The sequence below is a fragment of the Lissotriton vulgaris genome, chromosome 1_1 (assembly GCF_964263255.1).
Source record: "Lissotriton vulgaris chromosome 1_1, aLisVul1.2, whole genome shotgun sequence".
In the NCBI taxonomy this organism is placed as follows: domain Eukaryota; kingdom Metazoa; phylum Chordata; class Amphibia; order Caudata; family Salamandridae; genus Lissotriton; species Lissotriton vulgaris.
This window is the reverse complement of record NC_141685.1, coordinates 1,610,355,568-1,610,377,328: the sequence shown is the minus strand read 5'-3', so window position 1 is coordinate 1,610,377,328 and position 21,761 is coordinate 1,610,355,568. Positions and strand designations below refer to the sequence as shown.

Here is a 21,761-nt window from a genome sequence, read left to right as displayed (position 1 = left end):
TCTTCTGCGAGTGCCCTCTTTCACTCCTCCCTACCGGGATGCTTGTTGGTGGTTTTGCATCCATTCCTCCGTTTTGGTATGTGACTGGTAGGTTCATGTGTGCTCCTGCGTTCCTACACTCTGTTGCTTCCAGTGTGGGGCCTTCTCCTTTTTCCTTGTTTGGAGTTTCTGACTCATGAGCAGTCCTCTGCGTTGGGGTCTCTTGGCTGGGCCTCAGCCTTGGCTCCTTTCAGGAGACACAACTCTACCTAGTGGTGTTGTCTTGGGGTGAGTTGTCGTTGCTCTTCTGTCTTTCACTGGTAATGGACTGTGGTTGCAGACTTCGTCTGCTGCACAGTTTTTCATATGCTTTTCCTGTCTCCAGGGAGAATGTTGTATTGTTTGCGGGGTTGTTTTGCAGTGGCTGTGACTGCTCTTCCCTTCTATGACTTTCGGTGCCATGGTGCCTTGCACGTTCCCAAATGGGCTGTTCCCCCCCCATTCGCTTCTTTCCTTTTTGTTTGTCTGCTGTTTCGTACACTGTTCCCATATTCCCACAGTTTTTGTTTGTGATGGCTCTGCGTTGTGGCGCGGAAAAGTTTTCCAAAGAAAACTGATGTGAGCCCGCCGGTGTGGGGCGTTATGTGACCTCGCTGACGTCACGCCCGTGGATGACGTCAGGGCAGAGTCACGCTGGGCCGCCCCTGGCGCGGAGAGATGCTGGGAAAAGAAAACATTTCCAGATCCTGTCCCAGGCCTGGGGATAATTCTACGTTAAGGAATCTGCGGCTAGAATCGTCTGCACCAGATACATCGTTACCGAAGGTAAGTAACTCGTACTTCAATTCCGAAGGCAGTGTGCTGGGTTATAAGTGTGTGGGTGCCCCTGCATGAGAATAACACCCCTACAAACCCGAAGTCGATTCTCCAAGCTTTGTAAGCGCGGTAGACATTTTGATGCATACAGTGGCCATCCGTCACTACGCAATGGCTAACTATATAGTGGTTGTCTATCAAACATTACTGGTGTTTGAGATATGATTCCATGCACTGGTGGGGGCTACTCCCGGTAACAGCCTTTTAGGGTCTGCTAGCAAGCTAGTGCTGCAGCTGACCGCAGACACAAATCTGCCCTCCTGCTGCTAAGCTGAGCTCGAAGAGGGGGTGGTAGAATAATGTTTTCTGTCACAGGGAGGTGTGATCCCACCCAGACAGGACTTAGTGTATTGTGTTGGGTGGGGGCCCTTGCCAGCGCCACCAAACTGCTTTGAAGGGCCCATTTGGTGCCCCCATTGCATACTCTGGTTTGAGCCAGTTCAGGGAGGCCTTGGCCTCGCGCTTTGGGGCAAATCTGGACAGTCTCTCCCCTGGAAGGGACCCCGAGTCATCCTAACCCCTTTCTTAGGGTATAAAAGGCGTACCTGTGGCTGGGTCCTCAGATTCGTCATGCGACAAGACTCAAGCCTGAAACCACGTCACTCTTCGACCTACTGGACACCTGGACTTCACTCTGAACCAAGACTCCATCAAGGAAGATTCCTGCTGTCCCTGGTCTCACTTTTCTTCAAGTCTTCTTTGTCGTCTGTGTCTGTGCATCTTCCAGGATCTTCAACAGACCCGTGGGCATCAAGGACACCCAAAGTAATCTCCCTTGGAGTGAAGGAGTCACTACCCTTCATCTGAAGGCACCGCAACAAAGCTGAGCGGTCTGCTGCTGCTGACGTCCCACCGACTTTGAAAGGCTCAGCAACACAAGTGGTGGTTCTGCAATTTTCTTGAGGCCAGGCCTGTCCTCTCAGCAAGTTTGAGGCCAGCTTCTCTCATTGGAACTGCTGGAACCTGAACCCCTTTGCTCTGACTTCAGAGATCTTTGGGCTACAAGAAGCTTCAGCCTCCAGCATCTCTTCCTGCCAAGATCTTTGTCATTACCGCGTCCTCTGCACTGTGGGCCTTCATCTTTGGTGAGCTGCTCAAGGTCTTCTTGCGATTCCTGTGCCTTTGGTCTGTTGGTTCTCTTGAGGGTCTTCTATTGCTTCAGTGGGCTCCCCTGCTTGCTAGGGCCTGCTCTGACTCTTCTGCACTTGGTGAGTCCCTTGGACCTTGCTGGTCCCAACGTTGCTCCTTCTTAGTTTACCATGCCTGTTGCAGTTGCCAAGGCTTGTTGGTGCTCCCACAGGACACCGAACCACTGGTTCTTGACTTTCGACAGGGGAAAGCTTGTGAACGGCTCCTGGTCTTCCTCAGCGTCGCCTAGACCTCACAGCTGCAGCGACAAGTTAACTGTCATCACACTTGCATCTTCCGTCATCGGTGGGATTTGCTCCTCCGTGCCTCCTGGTCACCTCTGAGTGGCATAGACTCTGTCCCTTCTGCTTGCAGGTTTGTTTCTTCAAGAATCCACCCTTGGATTCCACCGGACTCTTGCACAGTCTTCGCCAGCTGCATCTTTTCTGAAGTCCTCCATCGTGGTCTACAGTGGTTTTTGACTCACTTCGCACCAATGCACCCGGCTTCCCTGGTGTAGGTATCCTGGTTCCTGGGGTATCAACGGGTGGGGGACTCTCCATCCTTCTATCTTCCACAGTGTTTCTTCAGGGTTCACTGGGAAGGGTCCTTCTTCAAAACTGCAACAACAGCATTCCTGTTGACCTGTATTGAGTATGCTGCTCTGTTTCCACTCTGCACACAGCCTCCAAGCGGTTACTGGGTACTTACCTTTAGTAATTCCTGTGTCCTCAGCTCTTCTGAGTCTCCAGGTCCAAGTCCCGACTTTGTTCACAGTTCTCATTTCACTTTCTTAGTATATGGTTTGGTCTCCCCTGGAGACCACTGTGTATTGGGCTTACTTACCTCTTGCAATTGAATTATTATTATGTATTTTCTGCTGATATTTCTGGGTTGGAGATATCCCAATGTGTTAGTGAGTGTTGTGTAATAAATAGACATATTTTCATAACTGCAGTGTGTGGTTCTTTTTCATTTAGCCTACAGTATGATTATACCTGGTAAAACAAGCTGCTTAACACTCCTTCTGGACTAAGCCTGCTTTACACAGCTACCGCTTAGAGAACTTTCTAAGGTTGTCTAAGACCACTGGAATCCACAGTAAAGATTATCTGGATTAGTGAAAGGTGCTTCACTTAGCTAAGTATGCACCATATACTAAGCCAACCTCCTACAGTAGGGCATACCAATTCTCCACAATGTCTAAAACCCAGAGGTCTGTAGTGACAGACCTCCAGTGAGGCATAAAATAGGTAATCCGTCCTCCCACGGGACAAGCATGTTGTAAAATGGTGGAGTTGGAGCTGCTTTCCTGCAACCACGGCATGAGGGGAAGTCAAGGAAGAGACTTGCGGACGGTCAGAAGCCCGCAGACGATCTCTGCCCCTTAACTTGTAGGTCTTGTCAAGGGGATCTGTGCCTTGCTGCTGCTGCCAACTTCTTCCCTGAAAGGACCGGTTCCTTGAAAATCCTCAAAACTTGCGAAATTGCCTATAATCCCTAGGCTGAGTCTAAAGTCCCAAGGATTTCGCAGTCGGACTGCTGTCCTTAAATCGCTGAAGCACAGATCAAGCCTTGGCCCCAAACAAACGAGACCCATCGAATGATAAGTCTAAAAGAGTAGCCTGGACATCCGGTGAAAAACCAGATTGCCTCAACCGGGCATGTCTAGTAGCCAGAGAAGAACCCATGGCTCTTGCCATAGAGTCCACAGTATACAGCCCTGAATGTATAACTTGACGGGCAGCCACTTGCGCATCCGACAACAGTTCAGAAAAATGACCTTGAAGTACCGTTGGCAATTTTGGGACGACCTTCTCTGAGTCCATTAAGGCATGAACAGAACACCCCAATAGACAAGTTGCATTAGTAGACTTAAGGGCCATACTCCCTGAAGAAAAGATTTTTTTTTGTCTTACTGCTCCATCCTTTTGGACTCCCTATATGCAGGTGGGGTAGGGAAAGAGCCTGCCGACAACTTGGAAGAGCAAGAAACCTGAACCACTAGACTCTCGGGTGAAGGATCAATGCCAAAATCGCCAGGTCTCCAGGAGCTACTTTATATCTTCTGGACACTTACCTAGAAACTGCAGTAGGGGTCATGAGCTTTTGCCAGATTTCCAAGATAGGCTCTGTTAAAGCCTCATTGAATGACAATAATGGCTCTGATGAAGAGGCCGACTAAATAAGTTCTTCAGTAGGTAAACTTCAATTTGGCATATGGAAGAGGCAAGCCCAACAATTCTGCAGCCTTTCTTATCACTGCATGATAAAACGTCACTTCCGGAGGTGGCAAACCATTAGGCGAATCTAGCTCCTATTCAGTGGAGGTATCAAATCCACTCGCCTCGTGCATGCCTTCGACGTCAGGATCCAAATCCACAATTTTACCTACTTCAGCACCTTTATGCTCTTCATGATACCTTTCTTCTTCCAACAGTCTCTCGACGGCGGCGGAGGATTCTTGCTCAATAAAGGATCATTTTTTATAACAGACAGTGGTCCCTGGGACACTAGGAATGTATATATAATTAATATAGACCCAGTCAGTACTATATTTGTGCCAGTATCCAGCCAGATAAAGGCAATTTTAATATGCAAAATAGTTTCAGGGATTAAGTATGCAGATATTACACACAGCACTCTGTAAGGCATGTTACATGGGTAGCAATAACTAGTATGGATTATGCGTGAGAGATGGCTTTGTGTCTATAGTTAAGAGAGTTGAGGTATCTGTGGGAGTAGTACCTCATGCATGCATGGTAAGCCAACCTGAGATGCAAAACCAATTCCCAATGTTATGCCACGCTATTTGCCAACACCCCCTCCTTTCTTCTTCAGGTCAATGCGTTTCGCCGGCAATCCTGCAACTTTATCCACTGCCCGCTAGCATAGGGCCACATTGCAGGTATTGAGATTCTTGTTTTTGGCGACACATGAGCGTACAAATCGGTCGGCTCTTGAATAAGTAAACAACGGCCGTCACCACGTACTCCTTCACCGATACACGCACAGGCGCACTTTGCACACCATTATTTTGGCACCTTATTTCCGGATGTCACCGGCTGTTCACCTTATGCACTAAATTTCCTAATGCATGGATGAGTTACTACTCCCACAGATACCTCGACTGTCTTAACTATAGACACAACAACATCTCACGCATGATCCTTACTAGTTATTGCTACCCATGTAACATGCCTTACAGAGAGTTGTGTGTATTATCTGCATACTTAATCCCTGACTCACCACCTTGTACGTTGTCCCTTCTTTCCCCCTTTTCCCTCCTTATTTTGACCATACTTAATGTACTGTAATTTACAGGCAACTGTTTTAAGGGCACTTTATCTGAAAGTCCTGATGATGATCCAATATCTTACAGATAAGGATCGAAACGCCGTCGACATAGTTGTCAACCTTATTCACAGTGATTCTTGATATTGTGTAAAGGTGACCTCTTTAAGTGTTGTTTCACAATTTCTATATTGCTCTATAGAAACAACCACAAACTGCCTGAGCCGTTTTACTTTGTCTGTTTTACATGTGGGTCTATAGATACAGGCTTGTTTGCCTCTGTTATTTGACTCACAATTTTTGTTCTATTTTCTTAAAGTATTTTGCATATTAAAATTGTCTTTATCCAGCTGGATACTGGCACAAATATAGTACTGACTGGGTCTCCATTCATTATATATACATTCCCCATTGTCCCAGGGACCACTGTCTCTTTTAAAAAGTTAGTTCCCAAGGTCACTGACTGATCCTATTTTGGTACCCTTGTTTTTGTTTACAGTAAAGGATCATGGCCTTTCGGCAATGGCAATTGTATCAGCAGTCTTGGTGCCGGCGTAGGTGAGGCCAAAAGGAAACATAGGCATGAATGGCAAGAAAGAAGCCTTCTATGGGGTGGGAAACCTCCAAGTGAATAAGGAAGCGGGCAAATGGGGCCTGCAGGCACACCAGATGAAGTTGCAGCCCTCGCAAAAATGTTAAACATAGCATTAAGAAAGTTAGATGTATCTGAGCCTGGATTTCTGAACGTCTGATATACCAGATCCTGGTTCGAGGGCTCTGGAGCAGTACGAGGACGCACCAAACCTGACTCCCGTTGAGGAGTCTGAGTCCTCAGCCCTGGTGCTGGAGTCACAGGCTTTGGTGCCGGAGATGGAGTCACAGGCTTTAGAGACGCAGGAGGAGTGTTACATCTTGGAGCCGGAGACAAAGCAGGAGCCATTCATAGAGACTAAGTTGGAGATATTTCAGCTCAACCCCGAAATCTTGGATTCGCAGAGGTCTACTTCAGAGACTGGTCTTTAGATGAGCATCACCATGACCCATGGCACTGCTTCTTCTTCTGCTTCCTCTTGGAAGATCTTGAGGTATGGGGAGACAGCGACTTTGAATGAGGTTGAGCTCTCTGATGACCACTCTTCAGCTTCTTGGTCCTAGTCATAAACAACTTATCCTCCCTTTCCTTCAAGGCCTTAGGGTTCATCTGTCTACATGACAAACAAGCCTCGACGCCGTGGTCTGATGACAAGCACCAGAGGTAATCCTCATGCGGGACAGTAATAGACATTTGACCACTGCATTCCCTACAGGGCTTAAAATCGGACTTTCTTGGAGGAGACATCTTCAGCAACCACAAAGTTGCAGCAATACATACCCAAGAAATCTCCCAGAAATAGAGAGCCTTGAAAAAAAAGAAGTTATGCATCGATGGCATGGGAAAAAAGGGAACTGACGTCACGTGGAGTTGCGTGCATAGCCAATACATTGTGAGGTCCTTTTCGACGAGGGAGAGCTATGGAGAAAAGATTCTGTGAAATGCTGCATATTGGGGTAATTCAAAAGGTTAGGAATCCACAGGCAGATGTATCCATCAGAATGGACTGGTATGAGGAATCTCGGTAGGGCCAGAGGCCTATATACCTCTCCAGATTCTAGCCTGCTTTGCCCTTCTTCCGTGGCTACGCAGTGTCGAAAGCTTGCTCTGTATATACTATACCAAAGTAAAGTATAGTGTGCACAGAGTCCAGTTGATCCCTAGAGGTATATCAGAGACTGCATTCGATAATCACTAACAGCTCTCTTTGTGGTAGTGTGGTGGGGCAGTTAGGCATATCAGGAGGGTGTGTTAAGCATTTATTGTATTCACTCAATCAAGGACTGATTATACACACTCAAAGACAGAATCCAGACCAATTAGGTAAGTATAAAAAAGGTACACTTATGTTTTATTTCTAGAACCAAGCAGGATTTGGCACAGATAAGTAGAATATACTTTCAAATGCAAAACTTAACAAGTAAATGCAGTTGTGAATGGAATGGAATTGGAATTGTTACAGGTTTGTCTTTGCTTCTAAAACAAGTTAGAATAAATAGAAATTAGTTTGATTACTTTTCAGTTACTTTGACTCCTTTGGGTGATATGTCGGGATATCTCACAAGAGGACTTACAAGGTACAGGTAATTATGACAGTGTTGGGCTTAAGGAAAAATTACTTTGTTTTCCATACAAAAGTCAGTTCAACACCTATAACATTTTACCACAATAACCATAACATTGGTTCCAATAGGACAAAAAGAAGGTTTAGGGTTTGCAGGCAAGTAAACGACCTGCATGTATGGCTTTTGGGGTTAATGACCAAGGTTCCCCAAGTTCCAGTTAGCCACTCAAATTGCGGCACTAGGACGGCCTGAGTGTACAGGCCCAATGCTAGCAAATCGGGCCAGAGGCGGTCGGTTGGGGGCTGCTTACGAGCAGGCCGCTATGGGAGCAAAGCTCCTCTGGTTAGGATCAGCACTGCAGGGGCCAACAATGAGCACAGGAACCGCACCACCAGCGACCTAGAGGCAGCCAGAAGGAGAGTGCCAAGGAGACGCCGGGAGCCCTGGGATTTGCAATAGAGATCTCCGGTTTGAAGAAAACGCTGCAGGCTCGGGTACGGAGGACTTCTAAAGGCAACTACTTGCAGGAAAGGTAAGTTGCATTCTTGTTTGATGTCTGGATACTACCGGTTTGGCCATCCAAGGCTGTGTGGCGTCAGATGCAGGGGTGTCTTTAGGAGTTTGATCTTCTTACCAGCTACGGTCATGGTCAGGGGTACCCTTCAGGTTAAGGCTGCAGGTATCTGCTTGTAGCTCAAGGTAGGTTGGGGTTCACCAGAACCCAGGTCAGGATCGCGGGCAGACGTTGTCATCTGGTGCAGAGGGGTGCAGAACCACTGAGCCGCCTGGGTCCGGGTTCTTCTGTGGTTTAAGTCTTTGGCTGAGCAAATCCGGTGCTCATGAGAGACAGTCTTTGAGATGAGTGCAGGCAGGTACTCTGGGGGACTGCTATCTGCTGGACAGGCCAGGGTTTCGCTGTAGGTAGGTTGGAGTTGGGAGAGGTGGTAGGGCTGGGGCGAAAACAGTTGGTGTCCTCTTCTTCCTGGTTCAGCACAGCTCTTTGGTCCTTCTTTCTCCCTCGAACCTGAGGAGGGAAGGTTCAGGGTCACCTCTCAATACTACATTTAGGGGTGTTAAAGGGGTGTGCAGTTTTCGACCAATAGGTCCCTTCCATGGGGTGACTACACTCCCTATTATGCTATCTCAAGTGGGAGGGGCCATGAGCGCCTCTCTAATTGGCTGGGTCCTCTCATCTTCAAGATGGGGGCTGAGATGTGTGCTTCACCTCGCCTCCCCCACCTGACAGTGGGCTTGACAAACGTGGGCACACCTTATTTTTCCTGCTGATTCTCCTTGGGGAAGCAGGAGAGAGTGTGTTGCTAGCACTGTGGGGGCCCCCTTGCACGTGCACATACCAGTGAATGACCTGGTAGGAGCAGCGGAGGCTCCTGCGGTCGCCGAAAGAGAAAAAAAGCTTTAAACAGACAATTTTACACTATTGATGAAGGCACAGTATGTGGAAACTAGTGCGGTTAAGCCGTGAGGTTGAAAGTACATGCTAAATACCAGGAAATATTTGAGTAATCATTGTACAATAGGAGAACAGAGAGGAACTTATCTGAGTGCTGCTGGAGCAGAGAAGGAAGAGGAGACCATTATGCATGCAGGGGCATCCTGATTGAATCGACTGTTTTCTCTTTGGTTTTCCCAATGTGCCATGGGAAATGTAGTTTTGTTTCAGTGCCTCGTTTGAAAAAAGGCTGCTGTGAATAAAAGCGAACAGAAAAAAGCCTAATCTTTGCCTCTGTGTCCTGCCATAGAATTAGATCTCTCCTCTAGAAATGTATTTCCTGATCTAAGTCCATCAGACTTTCAAGTCCATCCCCCCTTTATTCCCACGTTTGTGATAAGAGGTATGACAACTATAGAGTTAATTTATGCATTTATGTTTACAGATTCTTTTGCTACAGTCGCTCAGTCTGTCTTATAGGTCATAAACTTGAGTCTGTTGCAATACATACAGATCCCAAGCCAGTAACCAAGCCAGTTGAGACCTCTAAAATTAAATCTGCATTTTACTGACACCAAGGTAAACAGTTGCAAATCAATGAGTACTCTACCCATTGATATTAAGCAAGACATTTTTAAAAAGTGACACTTGCAGGTAATCTTTGCTGTGTTGTTTTGTGAAGTATCCCTTCTGTTTGTTAGAAATGATTACAAAACCTTATCCATAAATTTTTTTTATATAGTGTCAGAGGTTACCGTAAACAAGACTCACTATAGACTAAAATTCAGTGCCTGGTTAAACCTAGAAGGGACAGTGTGTAATGTAATTCAAGAATGAAAATATGCCATTGAGCTTCAGTTATACTGGTAAATGTTTGTAGTACCTTCTATCGTATCCTTTCATTTACTTCTTGAAAATAAATGTATTTGTGTAAAGATTTTCAGCCATTTCTTTTAGCTTGTTATTGTGTTGCAAATAACTATCTGCATGTTCTCTCTTTAACTCCAACAGAAGTTGAACCTCTGAGTATATGTGAGGTGAACCATGAGCAATTCATTGAAGACCTGAGCAAGCAAGAAATGGTAGAGAGTAACATGGAGGAGATTGAAATTGAGTTTACTGAGCAGACAGAAATTTTCAAAAAGGCAATTAAGACTAGAACAAAGCGGAAACGGTCTGCAGGAAATGGGATTGATGCCTCAGCTGCAGGTGAGGGTGTAAGCAAAGTGCCTGCCCCTGTCAAGCGTCAAAAGACACATACTGGAGAGAGAACGTTCACATGTACTGAATGTGGAAAAAGCTTCAGTCACAACTCCACTCTTAATAATCATCAGAGGACCCACACAGGCCTGAGGCCTTATGCTTGTACAAAATGTACTAAAACATTCATCAACAACACAAACCTTATTAACCATCAGAGGACCCACACTGGCGAGCGGCCATATATTTGTACTGAATGTGGACGAAGCTTTAGTCAGACCTCACATCTCATTAACCATCAAAGAACACATACAGGGGAGAGGCCTTATGCATGTAGTGAATGTGGGAGATGCTTCAGCCAAAATGCACATCTTATTAACCATCGTAGAATACATACCGGAGAGAGACCATATGTATGTGCAGACTGTGGTAAAAGATTCAGTAACAATACCAATTTTATTAATCATCAAAGAATCCACACAGGTGAAAAACCGTATACATGTCGTGATTGTGGCAAGTGTTTTATTCAAAATTCCCATCTTATCAATCACCAGAGAACTCACACAGGGGAGAAGCCGTACGTTTGTGGTGACTGTGGGAAAAGTTTTAGCTGGTCAGCAAACTTGAACACACACCAGCGAATCCACAGAAGAGAGAAACGCCCAGAACCAGCACCTGAATGTGTGAAGACCTTCATGGAGCCTGCAATCATAATTATACATCATGAGGTGTACGCAGAAGAGTTTGTAGAGGCAGAAGATTGTCAAATAGCAGCAGTTGTAATTGGTGAAGAGCCAAGTATGGAACAAAGGCAGTGATCTAGTAGCAACTCTCTAGGGAACTAATGTGATCCAAAAGGAAAGATCAGGTCCATTGAGAAGTGGCGCCAGCACCATTGACCTTGTTCAGGCTTCGGGCAGAAGTGGTTGCTGGGCACAACTTAAGGACTGGAAAGAGTGTTAGCAAGAAATGTCAGGGGTGAATGCAGAAAAATGTCATAACATGTTGGTTCCAGAATGGGGTTCATTCATACCACAGCCTGAATGACATCAGGAGCCCATTTTGCAGGTGTTAGCTGACAGAAATTGTGAACATTGATTTGATGTGGGAGGATTTGTGATTTGTCAGCCTTCATCAAACAAATGAAATAGTACATGATAAAAACTTTCTTTATACTGAGTAGATGTGGCAAGGGCTTCAAGCAGTTCTCATCCTTGATCACTTTTAAACTTTTTCCAGGGTTCTATCAGAGATATGCCATGTGGCAGTCATTTCAACTGCCCTGAATGTTGCCAGCCTAAACTTTGCAAATATAATTCTGTATGAATACTACAGATAATCAGTCTGTGGCACGGTGCAAACAACCTGCTGTTCACTTAAAGATTAATGCAGCGCAATCTTTGTTTTAGCAACTTGAGTAGAAGGGTTGAAGAGGACAGGCATATGATGGAACTAATGAATGTGGGGAAGTGATAGCTATTTCCATGTGGTTGGGAAAACTCTTTACAACACCAATGCACATGAAAAGAAACCAAAAGTTGTCAATCTTCATTGTATTGAGGGCAATAGAACCTACAGAGTGAAACCTCAGTCTATACCATATATGCTGCACACGGATGCACTCTGAATTAGTTCTGTGAGGAAGTACAGAAGAGAATTTTGCTTTAATAAGTGGTGAATGTTGAGTCCCACCCTATCACTTCTTGTTTGAAAAATCTATTTTATCTTTTGTTGATATATTTAATAGGAGAAACCCAGCTTGATAAGTTATATAATCCAGGAAAGTCACTGTAAAAATACAGTGATGCAAGATGCCGCCCAGTTGCAATAAAAAGGAAAAAAAAGTGGACAAATGCAGATTTTGTAATTTCAAAGTAACTTAATAAAAATATTGAATTCACATTTTGAATAAAAACAAATACAAAATCGATTAAAACACTGATAGATCAAAACCTATGTTAAGGCCATTAAGACAGCACATTCATGTTTTCCCTTTAGGGCCAGATGTTCTGTGAGTCTTTTTGTAGTAATATACGATGTATCATTTGTTTTTGTGCATCTGTCTGTCTTTGGTTCTTAAAGTCCGCTTTTTAGGTCTCGCCTGATCCAGCGCATGCGCTGTCTGTCCAGACATTTAGGAGTGGCGTTTTAGAAATCCGACCACAGCTTTTTTTGGTGGCATAGAGCGCGCACATCGCAACCAGTCACCAGCCTGCTTTCACTTTTGCGTGCGCGTGCACCACTCGCGTGCTTTTTTACATTTTCTTTCATGCACTTATTCCCACTGTGTGTTTCTTTCTAGCCCTCCCTCAGTTGTCGATGCTGCTTCCCCATTACCACTTTCCCTTACCGTTCTTGTTTTACATAACACTTAACATTTTCATACTGTAAACATTTCTTAGTGAACTGGACTCAAGCAGTTGTGTATCATTTAGTTTTGTATGTGCCACAGCCGCCTTTACATGCCAGAAAACTCTCCTGGAACGCCGAGGAGACCCACAACACACCTCCTGTGCAAGCCATTAACTATCAGGCTGGAAGCGTCACTGGACAACAATCCCTCCCGAAGTTGACATCTGCATGAAGGTGAACAGACGATACCCTGGGTTTTCGATCCTTTCAGCAATGGCAGTTGAGCTTACTACGTATCTGTATTCGGCATTCCACTCTGACTTGAGATGGCCAAACTCTTTTTCAGTATGGTGATGTATGCTAGTCCTTCCATTGTTTCTACTTATGAGTGTAGTAGGTCATGCATATGTGTGTTCAGGATGGCGGTGGTGCTGCGAAGCACTGGTTCAGCTCTAGGTGCCTGCTCCCAGTGTCTCACTAGGCCAGGCTCGGCGTTCTGCAGGGCATTCTTATCGGGTGATACCCCCACGAGGCTGGTACATCCCTTTATCGAGAGAACAGTACCCTCTACTGGGTTCAGTGCGAAAGGAGCAGGTACAAACAAAGGACTTAAACAACTAATTGTTGTTATGACCTAAACTTTCTAATTGAGTGTTACTTATGTTTTCAGTCCGGTGTGTGACATTGCAAGTGAGTAGATGTTATAAATATATTCAACTGTGTGTCGGGACTGAAGACTTTAGATTATCTATTCTCTGCTTTATATCTTTTACATAGCAGCCGCGTAGTACACACTATCTTTACAAATGGATCAGGTGAACCCCAAGCTTCAGGCTCCAAGCACCCGGAAGACAAAACCTTCATTGTAGCACTCCTGACCCTGTCCCAAACACCCACAGCTAAACTGTGTTAGTACAAAGCTCACTGTTTCAAGTCCCCGTATTCTTAATCGCACAACAGGCTGACTACCTGTGTCAGAGAAGTAACCCCTCCCAATTTTGTGTTAATTCTCTGCTTTGAGGCACACTGTACAATTGATTCACAGTAGAAATGTATTCCTTCTTGAAATAGAGGAATGATGTTGGACATCAAGTACTCCAGATCTTTGGAAAAGCAGCAGTTTTATTTTTCTGCAGCATTCATTAGGTCCCTTTCACTTTTATGTGACATTTACTGCGAAATGTAAGATCATAGTGGGTTGATTGTCTGCTTTATTGTCCTCCACACATAACAGTTCTCTCTACGGTCGCAGCATAAATGCTAAGTGGTTCCATGTCATGTGACGCCATTAGCTGCAGTCAAGGTATACATACCGAGTCGTTCCACGTCATGTAACATGATTAATAGCTAGTGCTGCGTTTTAGCTAACAACACTTACAAAGCTTAGCCTTTAAGGGGGTTGGCACATTTCTATAGCCCATGCCTAAGACATATTCGTTTGGGTCCAGGACAGTAGCTCATCATGTTTGTATCCTCTGGACAAGTAGCCACTGCCCCCTACAGCACAAACCTTTTGGCTGCCCGCTTACAGACTTACATTATCAATATAGGAAAGAAAGTTGTCTGCTGCTGCTAAGGCAAGATATATTTCTATAGCAAATGGGTTCTACCCATTTTATCCCACCGTTCACTTTTGCTTTTGACTATTTTTTTTTACTTTTTTCAGTACCAAATTCTTACTCAAATTCTATAGACTGAGAGTGCTGAACACCAGTGTCCGCCTTTTAAGGTAAGGCTGGTGCTGCGCAGTTGATGATCTGGGCTGGTGCAACCTGAGCAAACACATGTTTGCGGGCTTCAGATGGCTAGTGGTACTTACGGTTGACCTGGTAGGGTTTTAGAGTCCACAGATATGGGGACTTGGATTCGTTTTTCTCAGATGATAGGTGTCCGAGGCTTCTTTTTATTAGGAAAGTCAATCATCCCGCAACAAGGTGGCAGCTGTAGATCCCAGCCTAAGTACTGTCAATGAGAGTCAGAGGTCCTGTGAGAGTCCTGCGCCTGCATCTTTAGGGTGTAGTGACCCGTATTAGAGAGGGTACTAGGTTTTTTGTATTCTCCAGGATGAAAATTGCCTTCTATATATGCCCGATTAATTATTTGTTGGACGTTGTAATCTATGTTGGCCTGGCGGAGGACTTCACATCTTCCCAACAAATTTAGAAATAACTACCAACTTGATAATAATTTCTAAAGCATTGGTAGGAACCGCCATCATAGCGCTTCCGGTAAATTCTTATTTAACTTTGACGCACAGCCCTGTCAACATCTTGAAGCCATCCATCAACATCCATTTTTGTAATTTTCAAAAAGAAAGCTCCAAACCCAGATTTTCGTTTTGAAAATAAAAATGCTCCCCTTGCTATGGAGCGCTCTCTCATGGCAAGGGAAGCATTGACCAGCTTTCACTGCCCCATACCACTATGTTTTTTCTGGCTGTGATGGGCAGTGCAAACTGACCTGTGTGTCCACCCATCTAAATTAGGTGTCTGGAAAGAATGCGCCAAGTGTCGCTGTCACTTAGCTCAGACGTGTATTGGAGGCAGGCTGCAAAGCACGAAGAGTAATAAGCATATAGAAATGTACACTTTCTTAAAGTATTTCTAAAGGAACAAAGGTCTCCTATACAAATCATATAAACAACTGAATGTACATAGGGATACAATGAAGCCTGTTACAATATCCTTGGTGCAACAACATTAGCTGTTGCATGGCTAAACACTTATAAGGTCCCAAAAGCGAGATCTATTGGCTATGCCAATGCTTGTTTACTTTTGTTTTCAGAATGTACAAATTATTATTCAAGTCTGTGTGAGTATTGCTATGTAGGCACTCTTACTGCCAGCCATTTCTAGGAAAGTGAAAACATTTTCTGCTTGCCTGGCTCTGTTAAGCCCAGAAAATTATTGCCAGGAATCGTGATACTGGGCAGGGAAGTCTTCCCCTGAAGTGAGTCTTCGGGCCTTTTTAATAATAGGATCTTGATGGATCCTTCACAGCTTGATTAACTCTAGACAAGCAAGGTTCTCACCCACCAAGAATATGTAAAAACAAAAATGTAGAGGCAATAGGTCAAGCTTTTCGAATCCCTCTAGACTGGAAATGGGTGCAAATAAGCCAGATTCTGTGGTGGATTTCCAAGTTTCCCAAAGCGCACATGGTGAATACAGCCATCTGTGCCCTTCATGAGACGGTAAATGGTTTTTTTTTTTTTTTTTTTTTTTTTTATTGATTGAGCAGATAGAACCAAATTTGCCTTAGGGCTTATTGAATTTCATTTGGAGGAACGCAAAACCAATACTGTACGATATACTCAATCGCAATACCCCATAAAGTAACAAAGTGCAATAATGGAAAAATGATCTGCTCTATAAGTAAAATATCATTATATAAATTGCAGTTTGGTCTAGTCGAAGCCCCAGGTGTCGCGTCCGGTCCCATACCCTTCTCTCCCTGGAATGCATGCGACGCCAGAGGAGGTACTTGATTTGTTCGTGGCGAAGACGACTCAATTCCCTCCGTCAAGACCTGTCGGCGCACCCTCGGGCCCCGCAGACCCGACGAGGGGCCTTAGCAAGCCGGCGGCTTCGGTTCCGTTGCCGTCATCGGCTTCGGTCCCGACGTCGCAGGGCCCCTGGGGATCCAGGCCTGGATCCCGGTCGACGCAAGTTGACCTCACGACTCCTCCGCTGGCGTCGACCCCAGTTTCAGCCCCGGTGCGGGTCCGGCGTCGGATCGGCGTAGTCTTCGGCATTGATGGGTGAGCAATTCATCTATGACCCGGCTCCGTCATTCCTGCTTGTTTATCAGGACACGGATGAAGGGGAGGACTGGGAGGGGTCTGAGGACACTCTGGCACAGCAGTGCAGTTGACTCAGGACTGGGCAGATGAGCTAGAGGGTGCCAGTGGCCTTGACACTTCAACTGACACTTGCTTCATTTCTCCTCCCTCTGTGGCTACGGAGGAGGGTGCTACCTATGGTGTGGTGTTGCGCAGGGCAGCCAAGGTCTTGTCTCTTGAGCTCCCTGCTGCGGCTGTGAGGACTAATCTCCTCACCGAGGTGCTTCAGCTGCCAGTAAGCTCTTCGGAGCCTCTGCTGCCGTTCAATGAGGCCCTCACAGACGTTCTGATGGGCACCTGGTCCAAGCCCTCCACAGTGCCCCCTTTGGATCTGAACGTGGCCCAACGCCACCGCCCGGCTCCGGGCGACCCCTGCTTTCTGTCCATACACACCACCCCCGAGAGCCTGGTGATCCAGGCCTTTACGTCCCAGACCGCATTCCCGACTGCCCCTCCAGATCAGGAACCAAAAGGTCTGACGAGTTTGGGAAGAAACTGTTCTCCTCACTTAGTCTGGGGTTGCGGTCTATCAACACCGCTTGCCTTTTGGGTCGTTACACCCACTCCTTGTGGGATACGGTTGCGGACGTGCTGCCCCAGTGCCGGGAGGAAGCCCAGGCAAGGCTCACCCAAGCGCTTGCTGAGGGGTGAGATGCAGCACGTTATTCCATCAGATGTGGACTTGATATCACGGACTCGCTGGGCAGAGCGATTTCCATGACGGTGGTGATCCGTCGCAATGCCTGGCTGAGGTCCTCTCGTGGACATGCCCTTCGATGGCCATCGCCTTTTTGGAGACAAAGCAGACAGCGCGATTGAGCGTTTCAAGGACTCCAGGGCTAAGACCACGTCCTTGGGCCTGTTGGGCCAGCACCAGCAAACTTCTGCTTTCGCCCCTTTCGTGGCCAAGGAAGGGGCGCCCCCACACGTTCGTCCAGCCACAGGCCGCAGAACCAACCTCAATGCGGACGTGGTAACCGCCGTGGCGGTGCAGGGGGACAGAGGCCTGGTCGGTCCACATCCACTCCTGCAGCATCTGCCTCAAAGCCTTCCTAGTCCGAGCTTTCAGGCCCATTCAACGCCAGTGGGGGGCAGCGTTCGCCATCACCTCCTCCACTGTCGTATCATCACTCCAGACAGGTGGGTGCTGCAAATCATCCGAAAGGGGCTACTCCCTCCCGTTCGAGGTGACCCCTCCAGCCATGCCACCACAGTACCACCGCATGTCGGGTGATCACTTGGAGTAGGAAGTTACGGCCCTCTTGGCCAAGGGGGCCATCGAGCGCGTTCCTGGGCCAGAAGTAGGACGTGGTTGCTACTCCCACTACTTTCTGGTTCCCAAGAAAAGCAAATGGGGCCTGCGCCCTATCTTAGACCTCCGGAGCGTCAATGGCTTCCTACGCAAGGAGAAGTTCAAGATGCTGACTTTAGCTCGACGACTGGTTGTTGAAGGCGGACTCGCCCCAGACTGTCATCTCCCACCTCCAGACAACGGACGATCTCCTGCACTCGCTGGGGTTCTCCATCAACGTGCCGAAGTCACACCTGTGCCCCTCTCAGAAGCTCCTCTTCATCGGAGCGGTTCTGGACTCTGCGCAGTTTCGGGTTTATCCTCCCGAGCAGCGGGTTCGGGATATTCAGGCTCTGATTCCGATCTTTCAGCCTTTATCCCGAGTTTCGGTCAGGCTGACGCTGCGGCTCCTGGGGCTGATGGCCTCCTGCATCCTGCTGGTACATCACGCCAGGTGGCGGATGCGGGCACTGCAGTGGGACCTAACGTTCCAGTGGGCACAGCATCAGGGCAACCTGTCCGACCATGTCCTGATCTCGGAGGGCACTGCAAGACAGTTGCACTGGTGGCTCACGGACTGCGATTGGGTCCGTGGCAGATCCCTCTCCTTTCCCCAACTGGAGCACACAGTGGTGACGGATCCGTCCCTCCTGAGATGGGGGGCCACATGGGAGAGGCGGAGATCAGAGGCCTCTGGTTTCCGGCAGAGTCCCGGCTCCATATCAACCTTCTGGAGCGGCGGGCAATCCGACTTGCACTGAAGGCATTCATTCCCTCTGTCCAGGGAAGTTTAGTGCAGGTGTTCACGGACAACAACACCGCCATGTGATACTGCAACAAACAGGGTGAGGTGGGGTCGTGGACCCTTTGTCAGGAGGCTCTGCGCCGCTGGACATGGCTGGAACACCAGAGCGTCACCCTGGTGGTTCAACACCTGGCAGGTTCCCTGAACGCCAGGGCGGACGAACTCTGCCGCCGGTGCATGATGGATCACGAATGGCGTCTGAACTCGGACGTGGCGCAAGGTCTCTTTCTGCAGTGGAGAGAGTCTTGGTTAGATCTATTCGCCACTGAAGGAAACGCGCAATTTCATCAGTACTGCGTGTTGCAATTTCCAAGGGGGCACTCGCTCGGCAATGCTTTTCATCGCGAGTGGAGCTGCGGTCTGTTGTACGCCTTTCCGCCTATCACTTCTGCCCAGAGTGTTGAAGAAGACCCGACGTGACCGGGCCCAAGTCATCCGTGTGGCTCCGGACTGGGCACGAAAATACTCATCATCATCATCAAACAAATTTGTAGAGCGCGCTACTCACCCGCTAGGGTCTCAAGGCGCTGGGAGGGGGGGGGGGGTAGTCTCTACTGCTCGAACAGCCAGGCCTTGAGTTGTTTCCTGAAGGAGAGGTGGTCCTGGGTCAGCCGTAGGTGGGTGGGGAGGGAGTTCCATGTCTTGGCCGCCAGGTAGGAGAAGGATTTTCCTCCGGCGGTGGTTTTTCAAATTCGTGGGTCGGAGGCGAGGGCGAGGCTGGCTGATCGGAGCTGGCGGGTGGGTGTGTAGAATGTGAGGCGGTTGTTGAGGTATTTGGGGCCCATGTCATGGAGAGCCTTGTGTGCGTGGGTGAGGAGTCTGAACGTGATCCTCTTGCTGACGGGGAGCCAGTGCAGGTCTCTCAGATGGGCAGAGATGTGGCTGTGACGGGGGATGTCCAGGATGAGTCGTGCTTAGGCGTTCTGTATGCGCTGGAGTCTTTTCTGGAGTTTGGCTGTGGTTCCAGCGTAGAGGGTGTTCCCGTAGTCCAGAAGGCTGGTGACGAGGGCCTGGGTGACCGTCTTCCTGGTTTCGGTGGGGATCCACCGGAAGATCTTTCGGAGCATGCACAGGGTGTTGAAGCAGGATGACGAGACGGCGTTGACTTGCTTGGTCATCCTGAGGGAGGAGTCCAGGATGAAGCCCAGGTTGCGTGCGTGGTTCGTTGGCTTGGGGGTGGTGCCCAGAGCCGGGGGCCACCAGGAGTCATCCCAGGCGGAGGGGGATCGTCCCAGCTGAGTTTCATCCATCCGCGACGTCTTTGATTCCTTCCTGGAGGCTGGTTCTGGCGGTGGTGGGGTCGTTGGTGATGGAGAGGTTCAACTGGGTGTCGTCTGCGTAGGAGATGATGTTGAGGTTGTGTTGGCGTGCGATGGCTGCGAGGGGGCTCATGTAGACGTTGAAGAGGGTGGGGCTGAGCGAGGATCCTTGCGGAACGCCGCACATGCACCGATCGGAACGGGGGAGGAAGACTCGCTGGGTTCTTCCGGCGAGGAACGAGATGATCCACTCCAAGGCCGATCCTTGGATACCGGTGTTGCTGAGGCGCTGTATCAGGGTGCGGTGGCATACGGTGTCGAAGGCTGCTGAGAGGTCCAGGAGGATGAGGGCAGCTGTTTCCCCGTTGTCGAGCAGGGACCTGATGTCATCGGTAGCTGCGATGAGTGCGGTCTCGGTGCTGTGGTTGGCTCGGAAGCCGGACTGCGAGGGGTCGAGGGATCCGTGTCTCGAGGAAGACGGAGAGTTGTTTGTTGACAGTCTTTTCGATGACTTTGGCAGGAAAAGGGAGGTGCGAGATGGGTCGGAAGTTCTTGAAGTCTGTGGGGTCTGCAGTGGGTTCAGCTCGGGCGCTCAGCTCGGCATGTTTCCAGCTCTCCGGGAAGGTGGCGGATGCGAAGGAGCTGTTAATGATGTCCCGGAGTTGGGGTGCGATGATGGAGTCGGCTTTGTTAAAGATGTGGTGTGGACAGGGGTCGGTTGGGGAGCTGGAGTGGATGGTGTTCATCATGCGGGTGGTGTCTTCGTTGATGACCAGGGTCCAGGTGCAGAGGGTGGTGGTGGGGGGCATTGGTTCGGTGGTTGGGTGCGTGGTCTGTGCGCCAAAGCTGTTGTGTATGTCGGCGATCTTGCGGTGGAAGAATGAGGCGAGTGAGTCGCAGAGGTCTTGCAAGGGTGTGATGTCGTTGTTGCAGTCGCTGGGGTTAGAGAGTTCTTCAACGATGCTTAATAGTTCTTTGCTGTTGTGGGTGTTGTTGTCCAGTCGTTCTCTGAATGTTGTCCTTTTAGTGGTGCGGATCAGCTGGTGGTGTTTGCGGGTGGCGGTCTTCAGGGCTATCATGTTTTCTGTTGTCTGGTCATGGCGCCAGGCTTTCTCGAGGATGCAGCAGTTTTTCTTGGAGTTTTTGAGGTCGTTGGTGAACCACGAGGCTTTCTTGCTGCTGGGTCTGCTGGGAGGGTACTTCAGTGGTGCGAGTTCGTCGGCGCAGTTGGTCACCCACTGTGTGAGGTTGCGGGCTGCTTCGTTGGGGTCCGTCGTGTTGGCGGGGGGTTCTGGCTGAGGGAGGTGGTGAGCTGGTCGGCGGTGATCTTGCTCCAGCTTCTGCGGGGAACCTGTTGCGGGTGGTGGTGGGTCGTGGTTCTCCTGAAGGTGAAGTGGACACAACTGTGATCTGACCAGTGTAGTGCGGTGGAGTGGCTGAAGGAGATGTGCTTGCTGGATGAGAAGACGGGGTCAAGCGTGTGGCCCGCGTAGTGGGTGGGGGTGTTCACCAGTTGCTTGAATCCGAGGTTAGCGAGGTTGTCCAGCAGGGTGGCGGTGTTGCTGTCATTGTTGTTCTCCAGGTGGAAGTTGAGGTCCCCGAGGAGGATGTAGTCTGAGGAGGTGAGGGCGTGCGGGCTGACTAAGTCTGCGATGAATTGTGTGCTTGGTCTCGGGGGTCTGTAGATGAGGGTGCCTCTGAGGGTGGTCTTGGGGTTGGTGTGTATCTGGAAGTGAAGGTGCTCGGCGGCAATGAGGGGGTCGTCGGAGTTGGTCGTGATGCGGATGGCGTTTCTGTGGACGATGGCGATGCCTCCTCCGGTTTGGTTGATGCAGTCCCTCCGGGTGATCTTGTAGCCCTCCGGGACGGCTATGGCAATGTCGGGGGCTGAGGAGGCGTTCATCCAGGTTTCCGTGAGGAAGGCGACGTCCGGTGAAGTTGTGTCGAGAAGGTTCCAGAGTTCGACGGCGTGCGTGTGGAAGGAGCGGGTGTTGAGCAGGATGCACTTGAGGTGGTTGTTGCTGGTGGTTGGCTTGACGGGTGCGGTGCCGGTTCGGAGGCAGGTGAATTTGCAGGCTTAGCAGGTGAAGGGTCCGTGGGTGCGTTTCGGGGTGGCTCGGTAGCAGGCG

The 21,761-nt window shown here is 48.6% G+C and overlaps 1 protein-coding gene across 6 annotated transcripts in view; it reads left to right on the top strand.

The window, feature by feature from the left end:
• The window catches only part of LOC147750884 (uncharacterized), a 1,319,653-nt gene extending 1,307,633 nt beyond the window's left edge, over positions 1-12,020 (top strand). For all 6 annotated transcript variants that reach the window (XM_086918405.1, XM_086918419.1, XM_086918411.1 and 3 more), the window contains one exon: positions 9,896-12,020. In XM_086918405.1, coding sequence (XP_086774531.1) covers positions 9,896-10,902 — 1,007 coding nt within the window. In that variant the 3' untranslated portion in view covers positions 10,903-12,020. The remainder of the gene's footprint in view (positions 1-9,895) is intronic.
• The last annotated feature ends 9,741 nt before the right edge of the window (positions 12,021-21,761 follow it).